The 12913-nt window shown below is 36.3% G+C and overlaps 1 protein-coding gene across 1 annotated transcript; it reads left to right on the forward strand.

Annotated features, from left to right (window-relative positions):
• Positions 1-6698, forward strand: LOC114717494 (kinesin-like protein KIN-12C). Its single transcript, XM_028902633.1, is given in 17 exon segments — positions 1-397; positions 482-619; positions 806-889; positions 1021-1146; positions 1239-1298; positions 1391-1444; positions 1550-1642; positions 1843-1938; positions 2060-2208; positions 2611-2760; positions 2877-3006; positions 3110-4026; positions 4091-4547; positions 4628-4726; positions 4804-5487; positions 5489-5575; positions 6221-6698. Coding segments are annotated over 17 exon segments (3873 nt in total). The 5' UTR covers positions 1-85; the 3' UTR covers positions 6458-6698.
• Positions 6699-12913: the final 6215 nt, after the last annotated feature.

Genomic DNA, 12913 nt, shown 5'->3' on the forward strand with positions numbered 1-12913 from the left:
CCCTCCTGCAACAGTTGAATCCTATTCCCCGGCTCTCTCTTCGTTAGCCTCCTTCCTATTCACTTTTTCTTGTTCTGCAAAAATCATGATGCAAAATACAAGCACAGGAACTGCCGATACTCGTTTCTTGGGCAGCATTTCGTCCTCATCGATCAGAAACCTTCTTCCTAGATCAATATCTTCGAAGCGAAAATCTTCCTCAAACCCTACATTCCTCAAATCTAACGCCGAAAACACTCCTCCCCTCGATCCGAACATCCAGATCAAGAAGGAGGATGATCAATTGTTGCCTGAAACAACCAAGCGATTACAGTCCGAAATCCCAACTTCTCAGAACGAAATCGCCAAATCGAAGGTCTCAATTGAGCGTTCAGTCCCTCAGGACCCACCGGTGAAGGTATGAATTAACTTAATTCTGAAATCCGTAAACTTCGAGCAGTTTATAGATGAGCATGTGAAACTATACATGTTTTTTGGTAAGGTTGTTGTACGGATAAGACCCGCTAACAGCCACTCAAAAGAGGGAGATCGGACCATCAGGAAGGTTTCTTCTGATTCTCTATGTGTAGGGGCAAGGCAATTCACTTTTGATTCGATTTTTGATTGGAACTCCAATCAGGTAAAGAACTTGACTTTGCCTTGTGGTTCTTTTTTTTTTTTTTGGTTGATAATTTATCAAACTTAAGTCCAATAGATGACTTGGCTGCTATTATTATACATTCATTGCTTCAATTATGATGATACTTCTAGTATACTGGGATATACCAATAGAGAAATGTGATTCTATATGCTCCATTTTGTTCAGGAAGATGTTTTTCAGACAATTGGAGTTCCGTTGGTCAAGAATGCTTTGGCTGGTTACAACACTACGCTTCTTTCATACGGTCAGGTAATTTCTGATCATTTCCCTATTTGTAAATTTGCAAATTGTTAATATTTTAATTTTAGTACAAACTTTAGTGTCACCATGGATGGAAATTTTACCTTGTCATAATTGTTTTTTATTTTACATTTTACTAGTCTGGAAGTGGAAAGACTTATACAATGTGGGGCCCCCCTAGTGCCATGGTTGAAGAGCCCTCGCGTATTAGTCACCAGGGAATTGTTCCTCGGATCTTCCACATGTTATTTTCGGAACTTCAAAGAGTATGTGTTCCTTATTTCGACGACTAGTTCTAAACATTCTGAAAATTCTATAATGGCTTGTGTTTTGGCTGGGTTGTAATTATTGTTTATAGGAGCAAAATATGCCTGAAGGCAAACAGTTCAACTATCAATGTCGCTGCTCTTTCCTGGAGGTGCGTTTTCATTTCGTTATTACATATCACCTTTGGGATAATGAGGGTCTTTTCCCTGCTCATACAGAAATATGGTTCATTCTTTTAAACAGATATACAACGAACAAATTGGGGATTTACTTGACCCAGCCCAGCGGAACCTTGAGGTAGGCTTAGGGGTGCATTGGTTCATTAAATTATTATTTCATACTATTACTGTTCTCCATTGCTGTGAGCTTATAATCATCATGGCTTGACCTAAATAATTGCAGGTGAAGGATGACTCCAAGAATGACTTGTATGTTGAGAATCTGACTGAGGAATATGTCACCACCTATGAAGATGTGACACAAATTCTGATCAAGGTAGCAACGAATTGAAGCAAATGATGCTGAAAATTAGATATATTCTTGCCTTTATTGTTTTTAAATATGCAGAAGTAGATATAAACCGAAATTTGGTTGATGTATGGAGGATCAATAGTCGCATTTGTTTCACTGATAACTGCTGCATTTTTTCCCTGGAAATCTTGTCAGTGGGGTTGACTTCTTTGCATATGCTACAGGGCCTTTCAAGCAGAAAAGTTGGAGCAACAAGCGTAAATTCTAAGAGCTCTAGATCGCATATTATTTTTACTTTTATTATCGAGTCTTGGTGCAAGGTATAGACTCTTCTTAAAACTCGTAATATAATAGTTATCGTAAAGATGAAACTCAAGCTTTAGCTATTTTCACTATTGATTTATTGCAAGATTTGGTGATTTTTGTCAACTGATGTTGTAGGGAACCTCATTAAATGGTTTTAGTAGTTCAAAAACAAGCAGAATTAGCCTTGTTGATCTTGCTGGACTGGATAAAAATAAAGTTGATGAGGCAGGCAGACAGAGTCTTAGGGAAAGCAAGAATGTTAAAAAGTCCTTATCTCAACTAGGGTAAGATTAGATTACTATTCTTAAACATTCTCTGCAGCCTGAGCTGATGTAAAATCGCTATAATTTTGAAGTGCTTTACCATGTGAAATTATTTGTTACAAGAGCACAATAGTATATAATTTTGTTTTACTTGTTCAATGGTTTTCTTAAGACGACTAGTATTTTGCTCTTTGTGTACTTAGGCTTATCTTTTGTCATCAATTTACTTGCATTTAGACTTCTTTGTGAAATTATTTGTTACAAGAGCACAATAGTATATAATTTTGTTTTACTTGTTCAATGGTTTTCTTAAGATGACTAGTATTTTGCATTTTTGTGTAAATAGGCTTATTTTTTGTCATCAATTTACTTGCATTTAGACTTCTTTGTAACAATTGACCAACGATTAATTACATGATGTAGGCACGTAGTGGATGCTCTAGCTAAAGAAACTCAGTCCGGAAAGGCTGGAGACATTCCAAATGGAAGATCCTGTTTGACTCGTTTGCTACAAGAATCACTTGGCGGAAATGCCATGCTCTCAGTGATCTGCTCCATTTCCCCTCATAGCAAGTATATATTTCCATATGATATCTTAATATCTTAATTTAACCTTGTATAGAGCCTAGTAGAAATGGTATACCCTTTTTTGAGTTTTTAGTGGTAAATATTGTATTGTTTTGCCGTAGGAGTAATGGGGAGACTCTACGGACTCTCAGATTTGGACAAAGAATAAGATCTATAAGAAATGAGCCGGTTATCAATGAAATTAAGGAGGATGAAGTTAATGATTTGAGTGATCAAATTCGACAACTGAAGGTATAATTTTGTCTCCCAAGCTCACTACTATAGTGTTTATAGTTTTTGAAGAATCAAAAGCAAACATCAACAAGAGATTGACAATGTGTTTTCTTTATTGCAGGAAGAACTAATTAGAGCTAAGGCTGATGCCCATGGCTTACCTGGGGGTAAAAAGGGGTACTTCCAGGGACATAATGTGCGGGAAAGCTTGAATCAACTGAGGGTTAGCTTAAACCGCTCTCTACTTTTACCTCACATAGATAATGATGCTAATGAAGAGGTAAATGTGGGTGAGGATGACATAAAGCTATTGCGCCAGCAAATTGATGAATTGTATAGTTCATGTGAAGGAACTTTTAAAGACTTGTCAGCAAGTGAAGATTGTGCCCAGTTTTATTCTGTGGATGAGAATTGTGAAGAGGCCGACATGACAAGTGGTGACGAAATTGAAAAGGATGAAGTAAATTCTGAAAAAACATTAAAAACTCTAGCATCAACAGATAAACTTGCTTGCACTGTTGACACGTCCAGAGCAATTAAATCTACATTCAGAGATAACATTTCAGTCAGCTCTTGCCATCAATCACCAATCCTTGATGAACCAATGTTGTCAGAGTCTCCAAAAATAAAAGATACCCAGAGGAAAAGCATGGCAGTTTCATCAAGTCGTCTTGGAAGCTGGAACAAGGTAGAGGCGAGGTCCAGTTTTACCAATGAAGTGCTTGGCCAATCATCCGAGCAAGGTGAACTTCGGAGATCCTCCTTGCGGTCAAGCAAGGTTTTACCAGGCCCTACTGAATCCTTGGCAGCAAGCCTTCAGAGAGGCTTACAAATAATTGACTATCACCAGAGGAACTTAGCATTGAACAAGTCCTCATCTTCCTTCTCATTTGAACACTTGACCTTGACACCATGTCCAGAAAGTGACAAGGTTGATTCTTCTATGCAAACAATACAGGAGAAACCTAGTGATAATGCACTGTCTCTTTACTTTGTGCATCTTGCCGGAGAAAAATATCTGATCAAGATTCCATCGAGGTTCAAGATAGTTTGAAGTCATCTCTTGACACAGTTGAAGAAGCAAGATTTTCTGAGTTTCATCAAGTCGTCTTGGAAGCTGGAACAAGGTAGAGGCGAGGTCCAGTTTTACCAATGAAGTGCTTGGCCAATCATCCGAGCAAGGTGAACTTCGGAGATCCTCCTTGCGGTCAAGCAAGGTTTTACCAGGCCCTACTGAATCCTTGGCAGCAAGCCTTCAGAGAGGCTTACAAATAATTGACTATCACCAGAGGAACTTAGCATTGAACAAGTCCTCATCTTCCTTCTCATTTGAACACTTGACCTTGACACCATGTCCAGAAAGTGACAAGGTTGATTCTTCTATGCAAACAATACAGGAGAAACCTAGTGATAATGCACATGTCTCTTTACTTTGTGCATCTTGCCGGAGAAAAATATCTGATCAAGATTCCATCGAGGTTCAAGATAGTTTGAAGTCATCTCTTGACACAGTTGAAGAAGCAAGATTTTCTGATGGGCTGATAGGTGAAGTTCCAAAGGTATGTGTTCGATTGTTTTCATTTTCACTGTGCATTTTTTTCCCTTTAACAAGATAAGTTCATTTTTCTTTTTCTTAAAGAATTTGGAAATTGTAACTGAAAAATCCACCCAGAGGGAGAAGGAGCTTGAAGATGTTTGTAAGGAGCAAGCAGTTACAATTGAGCAGCTAAATCAATTGGTAATAAGAATCTAAGCTTCCACTGAATTATGTGCGTGATTTGAATTTTACATTATTAACAATTTGGGTTTGATCAGGTGGAGAAATACAGAGGAGAAAGTGTAAGCGACAAAACATGTGAAATTAAAGAAGTTCAGGAAGAGTTAAATCAAAGAGACTGTTCTTTTGATGCTACTGAGAAGGAAGCACTTCTTAAGGAAATTCAGAATCTAAGAAGCAAACTGCAGTTGTGCAGTGATACACCAGTTAAAAGGTCAACAGACAAGTTGAGATCTTCATTAATATCAAGATCCATACAACTGAGAAAAAGTGGTGTATCTTCTTATGATAATGGTGGCGAAGGGCTAGAAAAAGAAAGAGAAAGATGGACTGAAACGGAGAGCGAGTGGATTTGTCTCACAGATGAATTGAGGGTTGACCTTGAGTCCTACCGCCAGCGTGCAGAGAGGGTGCAGATGGAACTGAAGTTAGAGAAGAAGTGCAGTGAAGAGTTGGATGATGCACTAAAAAGATCGGTTCTTGGACATGCAAGAATGGTAGAACATTATGCTGATCTACAAGAAAAATATAATGACTTGGTTGCAAAGCACAACGCTATAATGGAAGGGATAGCACAGGTTAAGAAAGCAGCAGCAAAAGCAGGAAAAAAGGGTCATGCTCGCTTTGCCAAATCTCTTGCCGCTGAGCTTTCCGCCTTAAGGGTGGAGAGAGAAAGAGAGCGAGACTTTTTGAAAAAGGAGAACAAGAACCTTAAGATATTAGCTTAGAGACACTGCAGAGGCTGTCCATGCAGCGGGAGAACTACTTGTTAAACTCAGAGAAGCTGAGCAAGCTGCAACCGTTGCAGAGGTAATTAAATTTAATTATTTATAGCGAGTAAGATTATGGTTGATGACTCTTACTTAAAGCTGAAAGCTACTTCACAAGGATAAGTATTTTTGGATTGGGTAGACAGGATGGGAAGCAAAAACTTGATTTAAACATTTTCCTAGATTTTTAATTCAAATCAAACCATCAAGTTAGTACGCCTCCCAAAATTTAGCTAAGGAGGATGCATTTGTTGCAAAGGTGTAATAGTAATATATATGGTATAGGACAATTGTCTGTAGTAACTATATCTTATGCTGACACTAACTTTAGGGTTATGTTTAGATTAGAGGAGAGAATAGAGAATGCCCCTGACTTTGAGTTAAACATTTTATTTCCCCTTCTCAATTGAAACATGCCATGGGGCGCGACAAAGGAACCTGGATGACAACAATGACTATATATGGAGCACAATTATTTTAACTTTCTGACTTACTTTTTTATTCCTATGTTGGATGGTAAAATTATAAAAACTGGTGTTCATTTGGATTTGTCGTATGTTAAAAGAAACAATCTGCCCCTCTCTCCCTCAAAATTTTTTTTTTTAAAAAAAAAGATAGTAGAGACTAAAGAACAACTATTATGATTATACCTTTCTAAAATGATATTTATTTCTATGTTTCTCAGGATAATTTTCTGAAAGTACAAGAAGAGAATGGAAAGTTAAGAAAACAAATGGAGAAGCTCAAAAGAAAACACAAAATGGAGATGATAACCATGAAACAGTACCTTGCAGATAGCAAATTGCCGGAGTCTGCATTGAAGCCACTATACCGAGAGGATTCGGACGTTGTCGACCACAATCCCGATGATGACCAGGCATGGAGAGTAGAATTTGGTGCAATCTATCAAGAGCATCTGTAGTCACCTAGTCGCTTACTGCTTGGCTGTTTGGTTTGATTGGTTAGCAATTCATCACACATGGCAGTGGGGTTGTGCATAGTTTAGCTATCTGGCATCAGATCCTACTTGGATCAAAATAATTTTTTATAGCTATTATATTCTTTTTCTTTGTTAGATATTCTATTTATTGTTGTTTTCTTCTGTCTGTATAATGTGTGCAATTACTGGTTTTCATGGAGCCTATATCTACTTTACCTGTGAATTATTTTTCTCCAATGGACATTAATTAGACCTCATGAGCCTGCTTGCCTCATAAATTTGAACATGCAAAAATAAAGAAAACTGCTCTTAGGGGTGTTGGTTTCAGTTTCTTAGGAGCATTTTTATGCAAGTCAAGACCCTCTTAGATGTTTAGTATACCTTTTGTATGAAACAACAGTGCTTCAAGATATCAAATTGCTCATGGTAATTTATATCTAGCTAAAGTATATTTTTAGTCATTTAACTTCAAACAAGTCTTCAATTTGTTTATGTGAATCTGTTTGAGGAAGAAATCAGTGACAGAGTGGATTTTAACAAGGCAGGGCTGGTGGAATGTATTGCTTGATGAGTTGAATAATGGTGGGAAGGCTACTGCTACTTTAGAGATTAAAAATGACTTCATTTCATATGGGTAATTATAAGGTGCCTGAGATGATGATTTATAGCTACTTTTTGCCAATATAATTGGAGTATGGTAGGAAATGAGGTGGTTGTGGATTTGATTAAAATCCTATGATACTACCCTGAACATATCAGAGAGATTAATAGTACTCTTATTGTGTTGATACTGAAAGTAGAAAGTTGATGCAATTTTGCCAATTGTTTATGTAACGTTCTGTTTACATTTGACAAAGCTTATTATGAATAGATTAACCCCTTGTTTGGATGGAGAGAAAATAAGAGAATAAAGAAAACTAGAGAGAAAAATGAGGAGAGAAATGAGCTTTTCCCTATTTAAATAAGGAGAGGAAAGTGGGAGGAAAAAAATATGAGAGAAAATGAGATATGGGGACCCATATCATTTTCTCTCCAACTTTTCTCTCCACTTTCCACATATGGAGAGAAAACGAAAAGAAAACTCACATTATATTCCTCGTATACCCTCTCTCATATTAGGTGAATAAACACATATTTTGCCTTTAATGCAATTTTTTTAATTTTATTTATGGCTACTTTAATTTAGCAAAATCATCTCACTGTTGCCAAATTCCAAACCAACATATACACTATTTTTTCACATTCAATGAATACTCAAAATTCATACTAACTATACACACATGTACACATATATTTCTCATCTCTATCAACTTTATAATAATTTTTATTATTTAATAATAATTTAAATAATATATATTTTATTTATTTTTATTATATTTATTTAAAAAATTATCCATATTATTTTTTTATTGTGATTTTAATTTGGTTTCAAACATAATATATTCTGAGATAAGGATATTAGTTATTTATATATTTGCTCATTTTCTTTCCTTCATCCAAACAAGATGGGTAATAGTATTTTCTTTTTCCAATTTTTTCTTCTCTCCATTTTTCTCCCTTCTTATTTTTTCTTTCCTTCTAATTTTTCTTCCCATCCAAACAGAGCATAAAGCCTCTTAAGGATAAACTAGAATATCCTTTTCAAGCTAGTTTTGTTCCTAGGAGGAGCATTCAAGATAATATAGTGATAGCTAAGGAAATGGTGCATACAATGAATAGAATGCAAGGGAGGAAAGGGTACATGGCAATGAAGATTGATCTGGAGTAGGCATATAATAGGATGTCATGTGGACTTGTGGAGGTGGTTTTAAGAGAGGTTTGGGATAGATGAGCATGTGATAAGGGTTATTATGATGTGCGAGCACACAACTAGTATGGCTGTTTTTGTGGAATGGAAGGAAAAAGAGGTGGTTTAAACCTTTAAGGGACTCGAGACAAGCCGATCCGCTATCTCCCTACCTATTTGTATTGGGTATGGAGAAGTTATCTCACTTGATTGTGGGATGTATTAGTAGTATGAAGTGATTGTTATTGAGAATGGGTAGAAAAGGGAAAATATCTCATTTGCTATTGCAAACGATTTGTCGTTATTTTATGAAGCAAGCAAAGATTAAAGAAGCACAATTTTGTAGTTTTGAGAGTTTTGGGGCAGAAGATAAATACCTAGAAAATAGTATTTATTTTTCAAGCAATACAAGCCGAGAATTGCCATAAAGAGATTTGTGATATTTCAAGGTTCAGGAAGAGAAGATAGAGGATTTGAGAAGTTATTTGGGTGCCTACATCACAAAAGGGAAAAGCTCAAAAGCAAATTTTTAGTTTCTTATTAACAAGATGCAGAAGAGATTGAGTGGATGGAAAAACCAATTTTTTGTCTCATTGGTAGGTTGACAATTGTAGAATCAGTTACTAATCAAATGGTAGTTTTTCACATGCAACACTCATACTCTAGTGGGGGTGACAAAGCAACTAAAGAAAATGCATAGACAGTTTATTTGGAGCAAGTAGGATGGGGAAAAGAAGTTGTAATGCAAGCGTGGGATTTCTTATGTACTTCAAAGGTGAGAGGATGATATGGGTTGAAGGAGAGAGAGGAACTATGAATGATGTACTTCTAGGATGTATAGGCTAGAATATGATTGCAAAACCAAAAAGTTTATGCTTAAAGGTTTGTATGGTAAGTATGGAAGATGAAAGGATTTGTGTAGAAATTGTTTGGTGAAGAATAGTAAAAATTCTAAAGTGTGGAAAAATGTTGCAAGATTGCGGCCTCATTTAGTTGAAAATATAGGGTGGAGATTGGTGATGGCTGGAAAGTAGAATGTTTGCAAGATAAATTGTTGGAGGATGGTAGCAAACTGAAGGATAGATGCTTAGTGTAGTTAAATGAGGTGAGATGAATTGTCTAGTGAAGGAAAGGGTACGGCAAGATGAAGATCGGAATTACTATAAATGATGCTGTTGTTTCTGAGGACGAAAGGCGTTTAATTAGATATGTTTCGCCTCCTAAAGACGAATGTGGGAGGGGGATGGCATCAAATGGGGAAAAGCTATGCAGAGGGACTATAAAGTTGCCGACATGTATAACATACTCAGGAATGAAGTGAGAAGCAATGATGGAATTGCAGGAGGATATGGAAGCGGAAGGGGCCTAAAGAATGCTAGTGTTATGTGGATTGTCGCAAGTAAAGACTCTTGACAGCGAAAAGAAGGTGCAAGAGGGCTATGAGGGTCGATAACATGTTATATGTGCAATGGGTAAGTAGAATGTTAATGCATGTATTGAGGCATTGTGAAGCTGCTAAAGATGTTTGGGTTAAGGTTGGATGAAGAGATTTTGATCCTGATTTCTATAAATACAGAATCTAGACTATTTAGATGGGATTTGTGTCAAAAGAGGAAAGTTAGAAGACAATTTTTGGAGTTACATAATGGTATTTATGGTACTGCTGAAATAAATGCACATCTTTGGTGATGGATTTCATTTGAAGGATGACAAGGTTATAGCTAGCTGTTCAAAAGTGTGTGGGGCAAATCTGGTTTGGAGGATGAAGGGAGGCTTACCTAGTAGATGGAGAAGTTAAGATTTGTTAGTAATGAAAGAGAGGGGTGAAGGATGAATACTCATTGCTTTTGCAAGATGTGTATTAGAAGCAGCAAAGATAAAGAAGCATAGGTGAGTTTGCAAAAGTTACCTGTGTTATTTTTCAAGCAATACAAGCAGGAATGCTAGAGATTTGTATATTTAGTTGGGAAGAGTTTGAGAAGTTATTTGGGTGCTACACACAAAAGAGAAAAGCTCAAAAGCAAATTAGTTTTTAAAAAGATGCATAGATTGAGGGTGGAAACTGTTCATTGTTTGACAATTATAGTTTAATAATGGTGTTTTTTTTTTTTGGGGGTGACAAAGCAACTAAAGAAAATGCATAGATAGTTATTTGGAGCAAGTAGGAGGAAAGAAGTTTTAATGCAATGCGTTGGGATTTCTTATGTACTTCAAGGTGAGAGGATGATATGGGTTGAAGGAGAGAGGAACTATGAATGATGTACTTCTAGGATGTATAGGCTAGAATATGATTGCAAAACCAAAAAGTTATGCTTAAAGGTTTGTATGGTAAGTATGGAAGATGAAAGGATTTGTGTAGAAATTGTTTGGTGAAGAATAGTAAAATTCTAAAGTGTGGAAAAATGTTGCAAGATTGCGGCCTCATTTAGTTGAAAATATAGGGTGGGAGATTGGTGATGGCTGGAAAGTAGAATTTTTGCAAGATAAATTGTTGGAGGATGGTAGCAAACTGAAGGATAGATGCTTAGTGTAGTTAAATGAGGATGAGATGAATTGTCTAGTGAAGGAAATGGTATGGCAAGATGAAGATTGGAATTACTATAAATTGATGCTGTTTCTGAGGACGAAAGGCGTTTAATTAGATATGTTTCGCTCCTAAAGACGAATGTGGGGGGGATGGCATCAAATGGGGAACAGCTATGCAGAGGGACTATAAAGTTGCCGACATGTATAACATACTCAGGAATGAAGTGAGAAGCAATGATGGAATTGCAGGAGGATATGGAAGCGGAAGGGGCCTAAAAATGCTAGTGTTATGTGGATTGTCGCACGTAATAGACTCTTGACAGCGAAAAGAAGGTGCAAGAGGCTAGAGGGTCGATAACATGTTATATGTGCAATGGGTAAGTAGAATGTTTAATGCATGTATTGAGGCATTGTGAAGCTCTAAAGATGTTTGGGTTCAGGTTGGATGAAGAGATTTTGATCCTGATTTCTATAAATACAGAATCTAGACTAGTTTAGATGGGTTGTGTCAAAAGAGGAAAGTTAGAAGACAATTTTTGGAGTTACATACTGGTATTTATGGCACTGCTGAAATAAATGCACATCTTTGGTGATGGATTTCATTTGAAGGATGACAAGGTTATAGCTGTTCAAAAGTGTGTGGGGCAAATCATGGTTATGGAGGATGAAGGGAGGCTTGGTAGTAGAAGGAAAGAAGTTAAGAACATTTGTTAGCAACCACCAAGAGAGGGGTGGTCTAAGCTGAATACTGGTGGTGCTTCTAGGGGCAAGGTGGTGTATTAGGATGCGGTAGCTTATTAAGAGGGAGTAATGGTAAGCGGATAGGTGGGTTTGCAAGGAAGTTAGGTGCCTGTTTTACTTTGAAAGCCCAAATATGGGGGTGCTAACTGGTTTAAAGATGGCTAGAGATTAGAATATCCACGGTTTAGTTGAGAAAGCGTTTTAGAAGTTCTTGTGAAGCTGCTTGAACGACGACAATAGGGCGAGAGAACTGAGGCAAGCCTGCTAAAAATTGTAAAAATGGAACCATGTAGTTTTGTGCAAATTAAGATTCATCACGTATATAGAGGGTGTAATACTTGTACTGATTGTTTGGCCAATTATAGTTTTGAATAGGATAAGGTGCTTGATTTTTTTTTTTTTTTGGTTGAACCACCTTAGACTGTGAAAAAGTTCTTGTATAATGACTTTGTGGGAGTGACTCTATGTGCAGTTTTGATTTTGAAGTAATAATATGGACTGTTGAATTACGTAGTATTCACCAAATATATATAATTGAGTAAAAAAAATTATATATTTGCACATAAATTAATTTTAGAATGATATATTTTGTTTAGGCACACCCATATATAACAACATATATGATTGATATTAAATGGTTCTCTCAAGCTATGATATTATTAATGCCAACAGCACTATTTGATTTTGAAAAACAGATTGAACTAGAGCTCTATAAAATATCCAACAAAAAACAACAATCTTACAAAATGGTTTTCACGAGTTTATATATATGTGTGTATTGCTAAACACAAGTATCTTCCTATTAGAAATAATCTTGTGAGAGGTACTGTTGGGCATTACTCCTAGTAGAGATTTAAATCTTGATTTGTTATGTTGTGAGAGATTGACTCCCTCTGGTCAACCCAACTCCCGTTATTTTTTATTTAAATAGTATTATTTTAATATATTAGAGTGCCAAAAAATGAGGAGGCGGCATGTTATTCTTTGAAATTAAGCACAACAAGAAATATCTTTGGAAGGGGAGAAACAATGACACAGATTAGGTAAATAGTGGCTTTTTTTTTTTAACCAAAGTCAAAATGACATTTATAATATAAGTACTTACAAGTTAAAAAAATACTTAACAGCCCTATTTTAGCAAAATTAAAATCAAGAAAATGAGATTTGGAGATAACATCAACACTAAAAGATGAGAAATTGGGGTTAAGAGCAAGAACTTTTTGTTAAGTGATGTTGAGGAGGAAGGCACCATTGGGAGGGATTTGGAGAAATCTTTTTTCAACACAATGAACCTAAACAGAAGGCTTGCTAGTAGTAGATATTTGTAAGTTAGAGTTATAAATCCATGATAGAGCAGCCCGTAAACAATTACAATGGAAAAACAG

The sequence above is a fragment of the Neltuma alba genome, unplaced genomic scaffold (genome assembly GCF_004799145.2).
Source record: "Neltuma alba isolate B1F8T4 unplaced genomic scaffold, ASM479914v2 tig00011740_pilon, whole genome shotgun sequence".
In the NCBI taxonomy this organism is placed as follows: domain Eukaryota; kingdom Viridiplantae; phylum Streptophyta; class Magnoliopsida; order Fabales; family Fabaceae; genus Neltuma; species Neltuma alba.